At 48.9% G+C, this 21,661-nt stretch overlaps 1 protein-coding gene across 1 annotated transcript; it reads left to right on the top strand.

Moving 5' to 3' along the window:
* The first annotated feature begins 2,132 nt into the window (after window positions 1–2,132).
* Window positions 2,133–21,342, top strand: LOC148315665 (uncharacterized). Its single transcript, XM_088287423.1, has 8 exons — window positions 2,133–2,346; window positions 3,475–4,145; window positions 4,222–4,265; window positions 15,814–15,987; window positions 16,081–16,573; window positions 16,754–17,032; window positions 19,183–20,943; window positions 21,037–21,342. Exons 1-7 carry the CDS (start codon window positions 2,133–2,135, stop codon window positions 20,734–20,736), a joined length of 3,429 nt encoding a protein of 1,142 aa, XP_088143549.1. The 3' UTR covers window positions 20,737–20,943; window positions 21,037–21,342.
* Window positions 21,343–21,661: the final 319 nt, after the last annotated feature.

Here is a 21,661-nt window from a genome sequence, read left to right as displayed (position 1 = left end):
CAAATACACCATGAAATGTTTAATTAAAATTATCAATAACAAATTCGATGTTTAATTTATTAATTAAATGTAGAATAAAATAAATAAATGTGTAAACCCGGTTAGTAAAATATGGGTGAATCAACGTTGCAATATGATTTATATATATATATAGAGAGATATATAGAGATAGATAGATAGATAGATAGATAGATAGATAGATAGATAGATAGAAGTAGATATAAATATATATATATAAATATATATATAAAAATATATATATAAATATATATCAGATCCAAGAGGAGCAGTGCAGTTTTCGTCCTGGCCTTGGAACAGTGGACCATCTCTACACTCTCTGCAGGGTGCATGGGAGTTCGCCCAACCAGTCTACATGTGTTTTGTGGACTTGGAGAAGGCGTTCGACCGTGTCCCACGGGGAGTTCTGTGGAGCGTGCTTCGGGAGTACGGGGTACAGAGCCCCTTGATACGGGCAGTTGGTTTCCTGTACCACCGATGTCAGAGTTTGGTCCGCATTGCCGGCAGTCAGTCGGATTCGTTTCCAGTGAGGGTTGGACTCTGCCAAGGCTGCCCTTTGTCACAGATTCTGTTCATAACTTTTATGGACAGAATTTCTAGGCGCAGTCGAGGCGATGAGGGGATCCGGTTTGGTGACCTGAGTATTTCATCGCTGCTTTTCGCAGATGATGTGGTACTGTTGGCTTCCTCAGGCCGTGATCTCCAACTCTCACTGGAGCGGTTCGCAGCCGAGTGTGAAGCAGTTGGGATGAAGATCAGCACCTCAAAATCTGAGACCATGGTTCTCAGCCGGAAAAGGGTGGAGTGTCCTCTCCAGGTCGGGGAGGAGATCCTGCCCCAAGTGGAGGAGTTTAAGTATCTTGGGGTCTTGTTCACGAGTGGGGGGAGGATGGAGCGGGAGATTGACAGGCGGATCGGTGCAGCCTCCGCTGTGATGCGGACGCTGTATCGGTCTGTCGTGGTGAAGAGGGAGCTGAGCCAAAAGGCGTGGCTCTCAATTTACCGGTCGATCTACGTTCCTACCCTCACCTATGGTCACGAGCTGTGGGTCGCGACGGAAAGAACAAGATCTCGGGAACAAGCGGCCGAAAAGAGTTTCCTCCGCAGGGTGTCTGGGCTCTCCCTTAGAGATAGGGTGAGAAGCTCGGCCATCCGGGAGGGACTCAGTGTCGAGCCGCTGCTCCTCCACGTAGAGAGGAGCCAGATGAGGTGGCTCGGGCATCTGTTTAAGATGCCTCCTGGACGCCTCCCTGGTGAGGTGTTCCGGGCATGTCCCACTGGCAGGAGGCCCAGAGGACGACCCAAGACACGCTGGAGAGACTACGTCTCCCGGCTGGCCTGGGAACGCCTGGGCATCCCTCCGGCAGAGCTGGAAGATGTGGCTGGGGAGCGGGAAGTCTGGGCTTCCCTGCTGAAGCTGCTGCCCCCGCGACCCGACCCCGGGTATATAGAGATATAGATCCGTTGGCACACCATTATGATGAAAATATGTTTGTTTTTAACTTGAAAAAGACAAGTCATTGGTGTAGGTGGGGGAGGGGCATAGTCCTTGTGAGGACCACTCTGAGTTTCACACACATGTAGAGGCCTGATTGAGGCACAAAAAGCTGCTGCCCAGTTACATTGTAGCTACTACACGGCCACCATTTTGTTCATGTTGTACGACTACCTGAACTTGCTCAGTTTACTTATTTTCTAATGTTTTGTTTTGTTATGATCAGTAATATAGTTACAATACTCCATACAGGTTCAAATGTACCCCCCCCCAATGTATTTTTTTCCATGCAAGTTAAAGTGGAGTAAAACAACTGTTCAACAATTGTTGTCTTATGTATTCCAAAGCTAATTATGCATTAGGGCCCAGAGAGAAAAGAAATGTCTCAAACACAGCAAGCGAAGTGGCTGAGTAACATCTCGCAGAACTCTATGGCCACAAGCTAGCTAGCAGAGGAGTCGGTTAACATCCTAAGGCAAACCCTGATTGGTGATATTCATGGAAGCGAATAATAAATTGTTTGCTGCTGTAATTGGGAATGGAATAATGCCCGAGTTGAATAAGCTATTTGCTTGATAAAGGCATATTGAGAGTCGGAGGACGACTAAATAGGCTAGCAATGCCAGAAGGCCTGAAGCACCCAATCCTTCTCCCAAAGGGACACCACGTGTCAAGACTCCTGATGGAACATACTCACAGGCAAGTGGGGCATAGTGGGAGGAATCACACGCTATCAGTATTAAGACAGAAATATTGGATCCCCTGTGCCAACACTCTTTGCCGAAAGGTCATCCACGACTGTGCAGTATGCAGGAGGCTAAGAGGCAGTACTGGTGAGCAGAAGATGGCAGACTTACCAACAGACAGGATCACTCCGGATCTGCCACCATTTACTAATGTTGGAGTTGATTACCGTATTTTCGCAGTCATAAGGCGCACTTTAAAGTCACAAAAATTCCCCTTAACAAACAAAGCGCCTTGTCAGTCGATGCGTCCATTAAATGGACAAAGTACCACTCACGTCCATCAGCCCTTGTCATCAACGAGCTGTTGGAAGTGCATGTTAGCACACCCTGCTGGGCAAAGAGTGAGTTGTTCATGTTTACAATCGACCGTGACAAATACACTATCTGACTATAATGTTTGGGTGATGGTGTTGGAAAAAGCTGGACAAAGGGCAGCTGTCCACAATGTTTTAGTCTGTCTTATCATTTATGTTATTGCAAGCAAGAAACGTCCCAGGTTTAGACAACAGACAAAAAGTCCAAAGCATAACAGCACATCTCTTTAAACAGCCATGCAAATCTCTCTAAACAGCTATGGGATTGTGGGTCTCTGCTCCCAGAATGCATTGCTTGAATTAGCTAAGGCTGAGTGGCTTTTGTGTTATTTTAATTTTTTTGGGTATATTGATGGCATGAGAGATACATGTTTGTGTTAATCTTATTTCTATGTTTCATTGTTTGCTTGTATGATGAGTTTTTTATTTTTTTTTTAAACCGTGACTCTAAGGAGTGTGGTAAGCAGCCAAGTCCCTCCCCTGACGTTGCTTTGTAGGCTATTGCCAATGCACCTAATATTGGCCTGAGCCATTGTCAATGTCAGCTATTGTCAATAGAGACTTGGCGTCTGCTGGGGTGATTGCTTATGTTATTGGGGCATAGTAGGCTGCTATCGGCTGTGTCAGTGTGGGCAGCTCTGCCAAGTTCATGCTATGCTAACAGCAGCTGTGCTATCGTCTTGTCAGGCGGTGCGTCCAGTATATGTTACAAAGACAGAAATAGCGCCCTCAACAGGTGTTGCGCCCTTTGACACGGCGCGTCTTTTGGGTGCGAAAATACGGTATTTCGGCCCCATTGAAATCAAGCGTGGGAGGAGCATAATGAAACGGTATGGAGTCCTCTTCACATGTTTGGCCAGCCGTGCAATGCACCTTGAAGTGGCCCATTCGCTTGATACAGATTCTTGCATAAACGCTCTCAGACGCTTTATTTGTCGACGAGGTCAAGTGAATGAACTACGATCCGACAACGGGACTAATTTTGTCTCTGCAGAAAGAGAATTGAAGGAAGCGATTGGGGAATGGAATCAGGATCAGATCACCCAAGCCATGCAGCAGAAGGGCGTAAGGTGGACCTTCAATCCCCCTGCCGCTGCCCACCATGGAGGCGTGTGGGAAAGATTAATCAGGATATTGAAAAGGACTTTGCTTTCCATTACAAGGCAGCAAATTCTGGACGATGAGAGCCTTGTCACTGTCATCTGTGAGGTGGAAGCCATCCTTAATAGCCGTCCATTGACCACCCTGTCCGATGATCCTAACGATTTGGAACCTCTGACCCCAAATCACCTCCTGCTATTAAAGGCAAAGCCTTTGCTGCCACCTGGACTCTTCAAGCAAACCGATTCATATGCCAGACGACGCTGGCGACAAGTACAGTATATAGCAGATTTGTTCTGGTCCAGATGGGTAAAGGAATACCTTCCACTTATGCAAGAACGCCATAAATGGAGCAGAAGCAGAAGAAACTTTGTTAAAGGAGATGTTGTGCTGATTGCTGATGCCAACTCCCCAAGAGGATCTTGGGTTATTGCCAGAGTGGTAGATACAAACCCTGATCAAAGAGGAACTGTAAGAAGTGTGAAACTTCAGACGCCGACCAGTATTATAGGGAGACCGATAACCAAGATCTGTCTGCTGGTTCCAGCTAGTCAATGACGCACCTTATCGAAAGTGCGATTGGCCAAATTGGTATTTATTTATATTGTACGATGCTCCAAATTTTGAGTATTATTATTTCGCTTTGCCCATAATAATAGGGGCCGGTATGTTGGAGCAGTTTTCTTTTGAGTAATGCAGTATGGCAACACCACCACTAGGGCAATTGATGACGTCAGCACTGGTTGCGTTCATCCATAAATAACGAATGCAGGACAGGTGGGGGAACGCTGGTCGGATACTGTTTTTCAACCGCACTTACAAAGACGCATTATTTATGTACAAACTGGAAGATAGAAGATAGTATATTGTATTGATTACCGCATATGCGCGTATGTTTTTGATTTGAAGTTTGGAAGACCGTAGCCATTGATATATTTATTTGATTTACTTGACTTCACGGCATGACATCTGGACTGAAATGACTACGATTAAGACTAACCCTTGACTGTTTGACGTAACATACATAACTACACATCAACATCAAGACCAGTGAAGCCGAGCGAACGTCATCGCAACTTCAACTCATGGTGAGTGAGTGCGCGTTAAAACTTTCTTTAGCCAGCGTATCATTGAAACGGCAGTAACACTAGTGTCATTGGAGCCGACGTGTATCACTATATCTGAATAGCTAGCGTTGTTTGCACTGCGCTGGTGTCTAGGTCTCTTGCGTGCTAGCTCCATAAGATTAGCTTCAATGTCGGGTGCTCTGGCCCCAGCAATACACATTCTGTGGTTGGATTTTCAAGCTTAATGTATCGAGTAATTGAGTCACCTTTCACTAAAGTGCGGGAGCCAGGAGACCGAGGTGGAATGGAACTGCTCTGTGTCTTAACAGGCTCAACGCGATTAGCAAGCCATTTACGGCCAATGCTAACCGGTGCTGTCCGCCACATTTACGCTTACCACATTACTCTGCTCTAGCTGGCGGACACGTCCCTCTAGCAGCGAGAGTCTTTCCATGAGAATGGTGCAAGTGTTGCATGTGGTGGTGCACGAAACCATAGTTGCGTTTACTCGCCCGGTGGATGAAAGCAGACGAACAGATGTCGCGCCGAAAGTGACGTCACGGGTTGCGTCTCCTCAGAGTTCGTTCGTGCCTCAGCTTGGTTGATACATTACCAACACATACCTGTCAGGGCACAATAGTGACATTGAGAAAACGTTCTCGGTGCACAGCCTCTCTTGCGTCATCGCTAACTGACTGTTCTTCCACGGTCGTTCACCATCTCCATATGAGACTGTCAAGTTTGGTGAGTTTTCGTGTATGTTTAGGGGGTCAAAAATGCGATCGAACGATCGGAAAATAGAAAAAAAAATAATAACTAGCGCTGCAAGCAGCGATAAAGGGCCCTCGCAGCCCTGGCAACGTTGGGGTACCGGCACGTTGGAAATGTGAAATATTTACGAGAAAAAACGTGAGGAATCCTCACAAGGAATTTTTGTGGAGTTAAAGTTCAAGCAGTTTTTGTTGTCAAAGCCTCGTCCATGTTTTAAGTAAATTCAAAATGGCCGACTTCCTGTCAATTTAGAATGTGGCTCCCAGACACTTCTTATTATGTCTTGGCTTTATACATGCATCATCAAATTTTCAAAAAGTTTGAAGAAACACAGATCCAGGGCTGTTTTTTTTCAAATGTTCAAGGCGGCGATAGCGAGCCATTTAAAAAAAATTAAACAACAAACTAATAAAATATTGATGAATTTGCCAGGCCTGATTTTTCATGAGTTTTCATTTAAATTTCGAACCTCAAAATAAGCAAACTTGTTAACCTACTCTGAGAAAAATATCAACAAAAATAACTTGTATTTGCTTTAACCAGTAAGTGGCACTACCACTACGATGAAAAATAAGTTGGTAGATGTCTTCAGGATTGGACTATCCTTAAATTTGAAAATATTATAGAAGTTAGGATCATTTGATTCATGTTACGGTAGCTTTTGTTGCCACAGAGATTAATAAATTTCTGCAGCACCGTAATGGCTACGCCCTTTGCTGAAAAGTCACAAAATTCAGCATAGACTAAGATCAACGTCTTGAGGCTGTTCTGACAAATGTTCAGTCAGCTTCCTGAAAAGGGATCCGTGCAGCATATTAAAATGTAAAAAAAATCTATTGTTTTGAAACCATGAGGTGGACCTGTGTGTATAATAGTATAATAATATATAGATGTCTTCAGGTCGGGACGTTTTATGTACAGGGTAAGTTTGGGATTTTTTTAGAGCATGAGCAGGGGAGTTTTTAAGCATTTAGTCCATTGTGGTGAACCGCCCCCATTTAAGTAAATTCAAAATGGCCGACTTCCTGTAAAACCTAGCGCATGGCTCCAAGAGACTTTTTGGTAGGTCTTGGCCTTATACATACTCCATCGAATTTACAAAAAGTAGGTGAATCACTCAACCACGGCTGATGTTTTTGAATATTTCTAGAGGGCCATGGCAAGCCATTTTAAAAAAGCTGCACATTCCATTCCGCAGGATTGCTATGGTCATTGTGGGTCCTTTGACAAAAAGCAGTGGTGTAGTGTGTGACAACGCCACACGTTTCCCAGAGGCATTTCCATTGCGCACAATCACTGCTCCGGCAGTACTTTGTGCCTTGGTGCAACTCCTTTCCAGAGTTGGCATACCAGATGAGATTCTAACAGACCAGGGAACCAATTTCACTTCAAGGTTAATGCAACTGTTCAACAAACAACTGGGCATCTCCGCCATCAAAACCACTCCATACCACCCACAGACTGATGGACTAGTGGAAAGGTTCAATCAGACCTTAAAGAAGATGCTCCAGAAATTTTTGGATGATACTGGAAAAGACTGGGACCGGTGGCTGCCCTTTTTGCTGTTTGCCTATCGCGAAGTTCCTCAGGCGTCAACAGGTTTCTCTCCCTTTGAACTCTTGCATGCTTGGGAGGTTCAGGGGCCATTGGACTTGCTCCGAAAGGCCTAGGAGGCACCTTCCACCACGTCAAGTGATCGGGGGGTGGTGAAATTTGTGCTGGAAATGAGGGATAGACTGGCCAGGTACCAGTAGGAGGCAGAGGTCAACCTGCGGGAGGCCCAGAAAAGCCAGAAGACCTGGTATGACCAGCAAGCTCGCCACCGGGAGTTTAAACCCGGCCAAAAAGTATTGCGGCTTCTCCCCACATGCAACAACAAGCTTTTAGTAAAGTGGCAGGGGCCATATGAGGTCACCCGGAAGATGGGTCCAGTGACCTATGAGATTTTCCATCCGGAGAAGAAAAAAAATAAACATACTTATCATGTGAACCTCCTCAAAGAGTGGAAGGAGCGTTCAAACCAGGCTCCAAAGGAGGTCATACTCGCGCGGAAGGTGGAGGAGGACGACGACGACGAGGACGACGACGACAATGATGATGATGATGATGACGAGGCAGAGCTGGAGTCCTCGACGACGACAGATGCGCCTGCACTGGCACATCTGAAACCCAAGCAAGTCACAGAGATGTGCTTAATTTTCAAGACGGTGCCTTCTCTTTTTTCCGCCAGCCCAGGGAAGACGACGGTGGTAGAACACGTCATTCGTCTCAAAGAAGGATTACCAATTCGTCAGCGCCCCTACCGAGTTCCGCAACACTTGGTGGAGAGACTAGCCAAGGAGCTCCAGGAAATGCTGAAGCTTGGAGTCATTGAGCCTTCCAAGTCGGAGTGGTGCAGTCCGGTGGTTATCATCTCCAAGAAAGATGTGTGCTGATTTAGAAAGAGAGTGAAAGACGTTTAAGAGAAGAAGCAGAAAGTACTTAATATGGAGATAAAGAAAGACGAAGAAACAGGAGCGAGAAAAAAAGGAGGAAATGCACCAGCCGAGGATCAAAGAGACAGTGACAGTGAAAAAGGAAGTCAGGGTGAGAGAGCTGAGGAGGCGGGCCAGCGAGAAAAGGAGCCGGGATTGCCTCAACAAGTGGACAACAGCGCCCTGGGAAGCCTGCCACAAGAGATGAATGCAAAGCGGCCTGCCAAACAATCACACCAATCCAAGATAATATGCGTAAATGGGCTGCGGGCCTCACGACCACCCCGTCAGCACCGATCTTCTACCAAGGACGTGGAAGAGGAAGAGGACACCTGCCAACAAAAGACGACGTCTGCTACAACTGTAGGAAACATGGCCATTTAGCTCGAAACTGCCGTCAACCACCCAGGAAATTACAATTTACACAGACAGAATCAAGTTTGATAAGAAATTTGTGATTTGTCAGGACCAGTCGTGAAAGCAACGCAGGATCACGTGACGTAAAAAACAAACATAAAAAGCAAGTGGAGAAGCAGTTCTACATCAACGTGCGTTTTACTTATTAGGCCGTGATACACTGACACAATTGGACCTTAATATCAGAGTCAATAAGCAAGGGCGAATTCAAACAAACGTCAAAACTTTAAAAGGGCACATTATTATCGGTTGCTACATTTGGAAGAACAAAATAGGACGTCAATAAATTATTAGAAGTAGCTCACAATAGAGTCTGTTTGGGCGATGGCGTGCAACACATGGTTAGTCTGCAAGGGACTATCAGATAACATGTATCAAAAGTAAGTGACTTACTGAGGCCTCATTTCGATTCAAAAAGGGCGCATTGTCAGTGATAAGCAAAAAGAAAAAACTGTGCCAAAGCCTTAAAACCAATAAAAGAGAAGTAAATGATGTCTTTGAAAGAAGTGTGCAATTATTGTCGGGCATGGATTGCAAATTACTCAGAATACTCAAGAATACAAGATGGCGGCGCGCATAGACGCAGCGGCTAACGGCTCTCCCTCCCGCACTAACTATTCTCTTATTTATCGAATTTATATATTTATCTGAATTATTGTTGTATTGCACTGGAGAGGGGAACTCTCTAATATCGTTGCACACTTGAGTACAATGACAAAGGGATTTCTGATTTCTGAAATTACACGACCATTGCTGGACATCATTTATGACAAGCCAATGACAAAAAATAGTTTGAACACTTGCGGCTGACAAAGCTTTTGAACTTGTCACGCATGAAATCATTGATTACAATGTATTAGCATTACCAACTTGATATTTAATTGATAAATTGAGTCATGGGAACTCCCATGTCTCAACAGGGGGGGGATGATGATTGATATCCATAGTATGATGATTGATATAATTGATATCCATAGTATGATGATTGATAGCCATAGTACAGGACATTTGCTGTACCACTAGTTCTACAAATAAAATAAAAAATAAAAATAAAAAAATTGTAGGTCATGTCTAGTGTGTAGTAAACATAATGTTCAAGGGAAGATGAGACCAAAAAGAAGATTGTATTGACAAAGCATCTTAACGCACTACCAAATTACTATGAGCCATTTGAGCAAACAGTGACTGCAAAAAATGACTTCACTAGCCTAGGTTACTGAAGGAACCAGGGCAAAGTGAATCCATTTGTATATTAGTCACAACAATTGGATCCCGTGGCGAGAGCCACGTCAGAGTGTGATCAAGCAGTCCTGACCGCTGCTTTAAGGAATCCAAAAATGACATCCTTGTCCACCACATTCACATTGCACGGCGACCTAATTGTCACAGGGACACATTACACTGATAAGGTGGGGTGCGCTCTGCGTCATTTTTTCCCGCACCAGTAGAACATGCCTCACGACTGTGGAGGCCGCATCCAAATTGCCACCAAGCCGCGACCTGACCTTTTGGACACTTTTCTCCCGACTGGAGAGACATTTTTTTTAGGATTGCAAATTGAAATTTAGTTTCAAGGGATATTAAAATCTGTATGTTCAGGACAAGCAGCAGAATGTTTTGCACTGATTCAGGCTTGTAAGACACAAAACCAGGTGCACATTCCAGACTGATAAGAAGTAGAAGCGTTTGAGAACCAAGGTCACAAAACAGATAACTTGTTAGAGAGAAATTGTTAGAATAAGCAGGAAGAGCGTAGGCGGGTGTGAGAAAGTCAAAGTTTGAACAGCAAACTTGACAATTTGATCTCACACCAGGAAAAATGCACCACTATTTGAACGCACACATTGGGATAACAAAGGTGCAAACATTGCTGAGGACAGGTTCCGCAAATTGGTAGATGGCAAATCCTGGCTGCCTAATTCATTGGTTTAAAGGAGTAACAAGAGTGACACATGAGCGTAGCTTGGTTCCTCTCTGGCCTTGGCCATTTCAATAAGCTCGCCCAAAAGGAGTCAGGACATTTAAACCTGACAGTGGCACTACCACTACGATCAAAAATAAGTTGCTAGAGGTCTCAATGGCTGGAATATCTTCAAATGTGAAAAATTTCAAGAAGATGGGATCATCTGAGTCATGTTGCCGGAGCTTTTGTTTCCACGGTGAATAATCAGACTTTGCAACACCGTTAAAGCCACGCTCTTTGACAAAAAGTCACAAAATTTGGTATGGGGTAAGATCAATTTCTTGAGTCTGTTCTGACCAATTTTAAGCCGAATTTGTTTAAAGGGCTCCGTGCAGTACGTTAAATTGTAAAAAAAACAACATTTTTTGTCACCACTAGGTGGCGCAAGGTGTATAACTGAATACAAACATGTAGATGTCTTCGACTACCGACTCTTTATGTACCTGTGATGTTTTGGATTTTTAGCAGCTTGTGCAGGGGAGTTATCAAGCATTTTGTCCATTGCGGCGAAGGAAATATTTAACGAAAACTTTGAAGCCCCGCCCCCGTCATATAGTATTTCGGAAACTAAAGATTTTTGTCCCAGTGTTTGTCCCAGGTCTTAAAATGGTACAGCCGGAATTGTAAGGCAATCGGATGAACCCTGTAGCATCAGGGTGCAAAAGAATGACCTCTGTAAACGTGCAAAAATGGGCGAAAGTTGGACTTTCAAAAATTCATAACTCACTTTCTGTTCATTATAGACTATTGTCGTCAAAGAAAGTATTTGTAAATCTCGGGGTACTACACGTGCCTGGCAATTTTCGGAGGCCTACGTCAAACGGGCCAGTTTTTCCTTTGATGTTTCCCACTCTAGTTGGAGCTAGAGAGCCAATTTGTTTGCGTCGTTTACGACGACGCAAAAATATCAAATTTTTCGCCATGCCTGATGAGACTGCCAAGTTTGGCGAGTTTTGTTGTTAATGTTAAATATTTATGAGAAATAACGTGAGGAACCTTCAAGAGAAATTTTTGCGTTGTTAAATTTAGAGCAGCTTTTGTTGTCAAAGCGTCATCGATGTTTGAAGTAAATTCAAAATGGCCAACTTCCTGTGCAATTTAGCTCCTGGCTCCAAGAGAATATTTTGTAGGTCTTGGCCTTATAAATACTCCACAAAATTTTCAAAAACCTAGGTAGCACACTCAACCAACTGCTTTTTTGAAAATTTCTAGAGGGCGATAGAGAGCCATTTTTTAAAAGCTGCATGAGAAACTAATAAAATATTGATGGTTTTGCCAGGCCTGATGTGTATGCAAAGTTTCATGAGTTTTCATGCATATTTAGAACCTCAAAATAAGCCTAAGTTTATTAGCGAACTATGCAAAGCCACACCCACAGCTTTTCACGAAAAATGATACATTTCGTATTGCGACATCCGGAAGGGCTAAACATTCATCCAAGCAAATATGAGTTAGACCTTATTAACCTGCTCGGAGAAAAACATCAACAAAAATAACCTGCATTTGATTTAAACAGTTGGTGGCGCTACCACTACGATTAAGAATTAGTTTGTCGATGTCTTCAGGGTTGGGCTCTCCTCAAATGTGAAAAAATTTGAGATGATAGCATGATCTGAGTGATGTTACAGGAACTTGTGTTGCCAAAGAGAAAAATCAGACTTTGCGGCACCGTCGTGGCCACGCCCTTTGCTGAAAAGTCGCAAAATTCGGCATTGACTAAGATCAATGTCTTGAGGCTGTTCTGACAGATTTTTAGTCAGATGTGTTAAACGGGCTCCGTGCAGTACGCACCATAACGGCCATGCCCATCGCCAAAAAGTTACAAAATTCGGCAGAGAGTTCAATGTCTAGAGGTGCTTGTGTCAAAAAATTTTGTCAGATTCGTCAAAAGGGCTCCGTGTAAAAAAATAAAATAAAATTGTTTACACTAGGTGGCGCTATGTATATAACAGAATAAGAACATATAGATGTCTTCAGGTCCGCGTTTGACGTACAGGTGAAGTTTTGGATTTTTTGGAGCATGTGCAGGGGAGTTATTAAGCATTTTGTCCATTGTGGTGACACGCCCCCTTTGAAGTTAATTAAAAATGGCCGACTTCCTGTGCTATTTCGCTCATGGCTCCAAGAGACTTTTTTGAAGGTCTTGGCCTTATACAATCAACATAAATTTTTCAAAAAGCTAGGTGAAACACACAACCGGGGCTGCTCTTTTGAAAATTTCTAGAGGGCGATAGAGAGCCATTTTTAAAAAAAACTGCACGAGAAACTAATGAAATATTCATGATTTTGTCAGGCCTGATGTGTGTGCAAAGTTCCATGAGTTTTCGTTCATATTTAGAACCTCAAAATACGTGTTGTTTTATTGGTGATATGTGCGATGCCACGCCCACAGCTTTCACAAAAAATGAAGAATTTCGTATTGTGACATCCTGAAGGACGAAACACTCAGCCGAGCAAATATGAGGGCGATCTTGTTAACCTGCTCAGAGAAAAACATCAACGAAAATAATTTGTATTTGCTTTGACCAGTTGGTGGCGCTACTACTACAATCAAAAATAAGTTGGTAGATGACTTCAGGGCTGCAATATCCTTAAATGTGAAAATTTTCAAGAAGATAGGATCATCTGAGTCATCTTGCCGGAACTTTTGTTTCCACGGTGAATAATCAGACTTTGCGGCACCGTAATAGCCACGCCCTTCGAAGCAAAGTCACAAAAATAGGGATAGAGTAAGATCAATGTCTAAAGTCTTTTTTGGCCAATTTTCAATCAGATTCGTTAAAAGGGCACCGTGCAGTACGTCAAAATGTAAAAAATTATAATTTTTGTCACCACTGGGTGGTGCAAGGTGTATAACTGAATATAAACATATAGATGTCTTCAGGTACCGACTCTTTATGTACATGTGAAGTTTTGGATTTTTAGCAGCATGTGCAGGAGAGTTATTAAGCATTTTGTCCATTGCGGCGAAGGAAATCTTAAGTGAAAACTTTGAAGCCCCGCCCCCGTCATATAGTATTTCGGAAACAAAAAATTTTAGCCCCAGTGTTTGTCCCAGGTCTTAAGATGCTAAAGACAGAATTTTAAGGCAATCAGATGAAGCCTTTAGGATCAGGGTGCAAAAGAATGACCCCTGTAAACATGCAAAAAAGGGCAAAAGTCGGACTTTCAAAAATTCATAACTCACTTCCTGTTCATATTAGACGTTAAAATATCAAATTTTTCGCCATGCCCGATGAGACTGCCAAGTTTGGTGAGTTTTTGTGCATGTTTCGGTGGTCAAAAATGCGATCGAACAATCTGAAAAATAATAATAATAATAATTTCTAGAAAAACAATAGGGACCTCGCAGCGGTCACTGGTCGGGCCCTAATAATAATAATAAAAATAATAATGATTTCCACAAAAACAATGGGGACCTCGTTGCGGTCGCTGCTCGGGCCCAAATAATAATTTCTACAAAAACAATAGGGACCTCGCCGCGGTCGCTGCTCGGGCCCCAATAATAATTTCAACACAAAGTCCATTGTGGTGACCTGCCCCCTTTTAAGTAAATTCAAAATGGCCGACTTCCTGTAAAACCTAGCTCATTGCTCCAAGAGACTTTTTTGTAGGTCTTGGTCTTATACATACAGTGAACCCTCGCTACTTCGCGGTTCACCTTTCGCGGCTTCAGTGCTTTGCGGGTCTAAAAAATATTCGGGGGCATTGTAGTTTCGCCGAGCGGCACGACGGGGCGCTGGAGCGGTTCGACGGCCGGCGTGCGCCGAAGAAGAGCGTGGGCGAAGAGGAGAGTGGACGAAGAAGAGCACGTTCCCCCGGACACAATCGGTGGCGACGTTTCGCGCGGTTCGGACCGTACCAGAGCTCCGGCCGGCGTGCGTGGCAGTTAAGCCGTAGAGGAGCACCGGGCGGTGCAGAGCGGCCCCTAAGTTTAACCGAATGGAAGCTCCGGAGGAGGAGGGCATGCTCGCGTCACAGTAAGCCGAAGAGGAGCACCTTCCCCGGGCACGGGCGGTTCCAAGCGGCCCCTAAGTTTAACCGAATGGAAGCTCCGGAGGAGGAGGGCATGCTCGCGTCACAGTAAGCCGAAGAGGAGCACCGTCCCCCGGGCACGGGCGGTTCCAAGCGGCCCCTAAGTTTAACCGAATGGAAGCTCCGGAGGAGGGCGGGCGTGTGTCACAGTTAAGCCGAATTGGAGCACCTCCTCCGCCCGGGCACGAGCGGAGCGCGAGGCTGTCAGTTATGAATGAATAAATGAATAAATAAATAAAGAATGCCACCTTTCATTTCACAGGGCACACCGGACGGCGTACCAGCAGGTAAAAGTCGGAGTAATTAAATAAATACAAAAAGAATGGCTGGGGAATAAAAAAATAATACATTTTAATAATAATTTGTTTTTTTTGTTATAACATGAATTTCACTCTCTCTCTCTCTCTCCCCGTGTATGTATATATATATATATATATATTGTATATTTTTTTAAGCATTTTTGAAGGTGCGCCGCTACTTCGCGGATTTTCAGTTTTCACGGGTGGGCTCGGTCCCCATTAACCGTGATAACCGAGGGTTCACTGTACTCCATAAAATTTACAAAAAGCGAGGTGAAACACTCAACCAGGGCTGCTTTTTTGAACATTTCTCGAGGGCCATGGCGAGCCATTTAAAAAAAGCTGCACAACTAACGTATAAAATATTGATAAATTTGCTCGGCCTGATGTGTGTGTAAAGTTTCACGAGTTGTCGTTCATATTTAGAACCTCATAATCAGCGTTGTTTTATTGCCGAACAGTGCAATGCCACTCCCACAACTTTTCACGAAAAAGGACGAATTTCGTATTGTGACACCCTCATGGCCGAAACAGTCATCCGAGCATATATGAGGGCGACCTTGTTGAGTTGCACGGAGAAAAACATCCAAGAAAATAACTTGTATTAGCTTTTACCAGTTGGTGGCGCTACTACTACGATGAAAAATAAGTTGGTAGATGTCTTCAGGGCTGAAGTATCCTCAAATGTGTACAACTTCGAGAAGATAGGATCATCTGAGTCATGTTGCCGGAGCTTTTGTTGCCACAGAGTACAATCGGACTTTTCAGCACCGTAATAGCCACGCCTTTTGCCAAAACGTCACAAAATTCGGCAGAGAGTAAGATCATTGTCTTGAGTCTTTTCTGACTAATTTTCAGTCGGATTCGTCAAAAGGGCACCGTGCAGTACGTGAAAATTAAAATAAAAACAAATTTTTGATTCCACTTGGCGGCACTGTGTGTATAACAAAATAATAACATTAAGATGTCTTCAGGTCGGGACGTTTTATTTACAGGTGAAGGTTTGGATTTTTAGGAGCATGTGCAGGGGAGTTATTAAGCATTCATTTATTTGTATTAGGTTCATTTTGTCTTCTTATTATTGATATTTGTGTGACGGTTCGGGCCGGGGAGGAGGGCGTGGCAGTTCTGTTTGTTACAGGTTCACGATCCACCCAGCCAGGCTCTCCTCCGGAGAAAGTGGGCGTCGGCTCCGGCGCACCTGCAGCTCGTTGCCGGCAATCAGCGCCGGCTTAAGAACCAGCCACGCCAGGAGTCCGACGCCGGATTATCTTGTCACCTCACGTGGTACTGGCTCATGTCTCGTCTTGTTTCCCGTTCGCCTGACTCGCCTTGCTCTCGTGCTTGCTTGACCCCTGCTCTGCCGTCTCCCCCCTCTAGCCGACCTGAACCCGTCTGGTCCCGCTCCGCACGCCAGCGCCTCCGAGATCCCGCCCGGCAAACACCCCGCCAGCGCTCTCCGCTCCGCCGTGCTTCGCGCTACCACGCCAGCCCGACTTCGCCTCCCGACGCGTCTCGCTCGACCGCACCCTCGTCCGCGCCACCCGGCACTTGCCCGTCGGCTTCCTTCGACGTTGTCCTGGACGACGCCTGCCTTGTGGTGAACTCTCTCCAGCTCGCATCCCCACTCCAGCCCTCAATAAACCCTGTTTCCCACTCACCTGTCGCTTCCGGGTCCTCCTTCCTTCCCTCACGGTTCGTAGAACCGCGACAGAATAATCCGGCCAAGTTAATGGACCCCGCGACCACGGACCCCCTGGGCGAAACGCTTGCCCACCAGGGCAGCGTGCTCGAGCGCCATGATCGAATGCTGCAGGAAGTTCCGGGCTCCCTCCAGGTCATCCAACACCAGCTCTCGCACCTCTCTAACCAGGTGGGTTCACTCGCTCCCCCCTCCAACCTCCCCAGGGACGCGACCCTGGCCCCCCCGGCCGCCGCATTGCATTATGCGGGCGGTCGAGAGCCCCACGTTCCTACTCCCGAACCCTACTCCGGGGACTTGGGCTCGTGTAGCCAATTCTTACTCAGCACTTCCCTGGTTTTCGACCTCCAGCCCCACAGTTACGCTACCGAGCGGGCCAGGATCGCCTATACCATCAACTTGCTTCGCGGCCGCGCCGCCAAGTGGGCAACCGCATTGTGGGAGGCGGCGTCTCCTGCGATGTCGACTTACGCGGATTTCAGCCAGGAGTTACGCCGTGTCTTCGACCACCCGGTGCAGGGGCGCGAGGCGTCCCGCCGGCTTCTCTCCCTCCGACAGGGTTCCCGCTCCGCGGCCGAGTTCTCGGTGGAATTCCGCATCCTGGCCCACGAGAGCCGTTGGAACGAGCCGGCTCTCCGCGAGGCGTTTCTCAACGGGTTGACCGACGCCCTCAAGGACGAGCTGGCGATCCGAGACGAAACCACGACGCTCGAAGAACTAATCGCCCTGGCCATCAAGGTGGACCATCGGTTGCGGGACCGGCAGGCTGATCGTTTCCGACGCCCCGCCAGAGTCGCCGCCCGGGCAGCCATTCCCCGACCCGAGGTTCGCTCGCCATCGCCGGTTCAGCTATCCACCGGCGCGGAGGAACCGATGCAGGTAGGAAGAACTACTCTGGACCCTCTGGAGCGCCAGCGCCGTCGGTCCCATCAGCTCTGCCTGTATTGCGGCCTCCCCGGCCACTTCTTGATCCACTGTCCCAGTAACCCAAAAGAGCAGGCTCGTCGCTGAGGGAGAGCCCAACGCCGAGCCTGCTGGTCTCCGCTTCTGGCTCTTCTTCCCGGATGTCCATCTCCGCCCGGCTGCTGGGTCCACACACCCCCCGCTCGGTCACCGCGCTGGTCGACTCGGGGGCCGACGGCAGCTTCTTGGACCTGACCCTTGCCCGCCAGCTCGGCATCACCATGGAACCCATTCTGTCTCCCCGAAGAGTGGTCGCGCTGGACGGACATCTCATCGCCCGGGTCTCCCAACAGACCGCTCCCCTGACCCTCATCGTCTCTGGAAATCACCGGGAGTCCATCAGATTTTTTCTGATTCACTCTCCCCAGGTCCCCCTGGTCTTAGGGTTCCCCTGGCTCCAGACCCACAATCCCACCATCGATTGGAGGAGGTGCGTGCTGACAGGATGGAGTGAGTTCTGCCACTCCCACTGCCTGCGTTCAGCGGATCCGCCCCCTTCCTCTACGCTTCCCCCCCCCCCTCCCCCTGACGTCTCCTCCGTTCCCCCGGACTACCACGACCTGGCGCAGGTTTTCAACAAGGACCTTGCCCGTACCCTCCCGCCCCATCGTCCGTACGACTGCGCCATCGACCTCCTCCCGGGGGCCCCCCTGCCCAACACCCGGCTATACAACATCTCCAGGCCAGAGAAGGAGGCCATGGAGACGTACATCCGGGAGTCACTTGCGACCGGTCTCATCCGTCCCTCGTCTTCTCCTCTGGGCGCGGGCTTCTTTTTCGTAAAAAAGAAGGACGCCTCGCTCCGCCCCTGCATTGACTTCAAGCCATTAAACCAAATAACGGTCAAAAACAAGTCTTCGCTCCCCCTCATCGACCCGTCGTTCGAACCCCTATGTGAGGCCCAGATTTTCTCAAAGTTGGACTTACGAAATGCTTACCACCTGGTCCGCATCAGGGAGGGGGACGAGTGGAAGACGGCATTCAACACACCATTGGGGCACTTTGAGTATCTGGTGATGCCTTTCGGACTTACCAACGCCCCCGCCGTCTTCCAGACCCTCATGACGGACGTTTTCCGCGACATGCTCAACCGGTTCGTATTCATATACCTCGACGACATCCTCATATTCTCCCGCTCTCTCGCAGATCACCGCCGGCATGTCCGACTGGTCCTCCAGCGCCTCCTGGAGAACCGCCTCTACGTGAAGCCCGAGAAATGCGAGTTCCACGTCCCTTCGGTGCCCTTCCTTGGCTACATCATCGCCAGGGGGCAGCTTCGCCCCGACCCGGCCAAGATCCAGGCCGTGGCGGAGTGGCCCCAGCCCACCACCCGGAAGGAGCTGCAACGTTTTCTCGGATTCGCAAATTTCTACCGCCGTTTCATCCGGGACTACAGTAAGGTCGCCAGTCCACTCACCGCGCTTACGTCCACAGCCACCACATTCCAGTGGACCCCGGCGGCCGCCCAGGCCTTCACCCACCTGAAGAAGGCCTTCACCAGCGCCCCCGTACTCCGGCACCCAGACCCCGCCCTCCAGTTCATCGTGGAGGTGGACGCCTCCGACACCGGGGCGGGGGCCGTCCTCTCCCAGCGGGATCCCGGCACCCAGGTAGTCCATCCGTGTGCCTTCTTTTCCAGGCGCCTATCCCCCGCCGAGCGAAACTACGACGTGGGCAATCGAGAACTCCTCGCGGTGGTATGGGCTCTCCAGGAGTGGCGGCACTGGCTCGAGGGCACCTCGACCCCTTTTTTGGTCTGGACCGACCACAAAAACCTGGCATACCTGCAGTCCGCCAAGAGACTCAACCCCCGCCAGGCACGCTGGAACTTGTTCTTGAGCCGTTTCAATTTTACCCTCTCCTTCCGCCCCGACTCGAACAATGGGAAGGCGGACGCCCTCTCACGTCAGTTCTCGCCCCCTGCCAGCCCTGACGCTCCGGAGCCCATTCTTCCCGCGGCCTGTCTACTGGGGGCGGCCACCTGGGACATCGAGCAGGTCGTCCGCAACGCTCAGGAGCAGCAACCAGACCCGCGCCCAGTCCCTTCCGACCGCTTGTTCGTTCCCGACACCGTGCGGTCACAGGTACTGCAATGGGGGCACTCATCCACACTCACCTGCCACCCGGGGGTGGCACGCACTCTCCGCTTCCTCCAGCAGCGTTTCTGGTGGCCCCGGATGGCTAAGGATACCCGGGAATTCGTTCGAGCCTGCTCCGTCTGCGCCCGCGGAAAGGCCTCCCACGCGGTCCCCGCCGGCCTCCTCCAGCCCCTGCCGATTCCAAGCCGTCCATGGTCGCACATCGCCCTGGACTTTGTTACCGGTCTCCCTCCGTCCAACGGACACACAGTCATCCTCACCCTGGTCGACAGGTTTTCCAAAAGCGTCCACTACGTCCCCCTGCCCAAGCTGCCCACCGCGCTTGAGACCGCCAAACTCGTCACCCAACACGTTTTCCGACCCCACGGCATCCCGGAGGACATCGTGTCCGACCGGGGCCCCCAGTTCGCTTCACAAGTTTGGCAGGAATTCTGCAAGGCAGTCGGGGCCACCGCCAGTCTCTCCTCGGGCTACCACCCCCAATCCAACGGCCAGACGGAGCGGGCCAACCAGGACCTGGAAGCCGCCCTCCGATGCGTGGTGGCCCGCAACCCGGACTCCTGGAGCGACGCACTACCCTGGGTCGAGTACGCCCATAACTCCCTCTCCACCACGGCCACAGGTATGTCTCCCTTCATGGTCTGTTTCGGTTACCAACCACCTCTCTTCAAGGACCAGGAGCATACCGTGGCCATTCCTTCCGTGGAGGAGCATCTCCGCCGGATCCGGGGGGTGTGGGCCGAAGCGAGGGCCGCCCTCATTCGAACAGCCCAGAGGACCAAGCGACTGGCTGATCGCCGCCGGTCCCCAGCCCCGGACTACGTGCCTGGCCAAATGGTGTGGCTCTCCTCACGCGATCTTCCCCTACAAGTCGAGTCTCGTAAGCTGGCTCCTCGCTTTATCGGTCCCTTTCCCGTCGAAAGAATCATCAACCCATGCTCTGTTCGACTCAAACTTCCCGACTCCCTGAAGATTCACCCCACATTCCATGTCTCCCTCCTCAAACCGGTATCCTCCAGCCCTCTGAGCCCTCCGGCGGCACCCCCCCCACCCCCCATGATAATAGACGACCACCCGGCTTACACGGTGGCAAAAGTCCTGGACGTTCGGCGCCGGGGCCGGGGCTACCAGTACCTGGTGGACTGGGAGGGTTACGGTCCGGAGGAGCGCTCCTGGATCTCCCGAAAACTGTTTTTGACCGACGCCCCCATCAGGGAGTTTTACGCACTTCACCCGGACAAGCCGGGTAGGACGCCAGGAGGCGTCCGTTAGGGGGGGGGTACTGTGACGGTTCGGGCCGGGGAGGAGGGCGTGGCAGTTCTGTTTGTTACAGGTTCACGATCCACCCAGCCAGGCTCTCCTCCGGAGAAAGTGGGCGTCGGCTCCGGCGCACCTGCAGCTCGTTGCCGGCAATCAGCGCCGGCTTAAGAACCAGCCACGCCAGGAGTCCGACGCCGGATTATCTTGTCACCTCACGTGGTACTGGCTCATGTCTCGTCTTGTTTCCCGTTCGCCTGACTCGCCTTGCTCTCGTGCTTGCTTGACCCCTGCTCTGCCGTCTCCCCCCTCTAGCCGACCTGAACCCGTCTGGTCCCGCTCCGCACGCCAGCGCCTCCGAGATCCCGCCCGGCAAACACCCCGCCAGCGCTCTCCGCTCCGCCGTGCTTCGCGCTACCACGCCAGCCCGACTTCGCCTCCCGACGCGTCTCGCTCGACCGCACCCTCGTCCGCGCCACCCGGCACTTGCCCGTCGGCTTCCTTCGACGTTGTCCTGGACGACGCCTGCCTTGTGGTGAACTCTCTCCAGCTCGCATCCCCACTCCAGCCCTCAATAAACCCTGTTTCCCACTCACCTGTCGCTTCCGGGTCCTCCTTCCTTCCCTCACGGTTCGTAGAACCGCGACAATTTGACTGATTCATTAAAAGCAGACAATTATGTTTTAGGTTAATTTTTTACCTGACATGTTTCGGCGAGTCTTTCCCCTTCTTCAGAGTGTCGCATGATGGTGTCTTGAGACCCGTCTTTATCAGCTGATGTTCCATGAGGGTGTGACTTACCTGTAAAAAAAAATTAAAAAATCAGAGCAGTAAAAGAACAAGCACAACATGAACATTACAAATCAGCAATCACTGACCACTGCAAAAGGGAAAACCACATCATGGACTGGGAGAAGGGCAGGGTCATCCGCACCGAAGA

This window comes from Idiotropiscis lumnitzeri, unplaced genomic scaffold (genome assembly GCF_059441095.1).
Source record: "Idiotropiscis lumnitzeri isolate Australia: NSW breed Sydney's pygmy pipehorse unplaced genomic scaffold, RoL_Ilum_1.0 HiC_scaffold_63, whole genome shotgun sequence".
Lineage (NCBI taxonomy): Eukaryota > Metazoa > Chordata > Actinopteri > Syngnathiformes > Syngnathidae > Idiotropiscis > Idiotropiscis lumnitzeri.
This window is presented reverse-complemented; position numbering and strand designations above follow the sequence as displayed.

Excerpts from the sequence above, each read along its gene's own strand:
- LOC148315665 (XM_088287423.1), top strand. The coding sequence starts at position 2,133 with ATGCCAGAAGGCCTGAAGCACCCAATCCTTCTCCCAAAGGGACACCAC. Across the intron at positions 4,266-15,813 it reads AAGTGCGATTGGCCAAATTG|GAGGGCGTGGCAGTTCTGTT; the intron begins GTATTTATTTAT and ends CGGGCCGGGGAG. Across the intron at positions 15,988-16,080 it reads TTATCTTGTCACCTCACGTG|CCGACCTGAACCCGTCTGGT; the intron begins GTACTGGCTCAT and ends TCCCCCCTCTAG.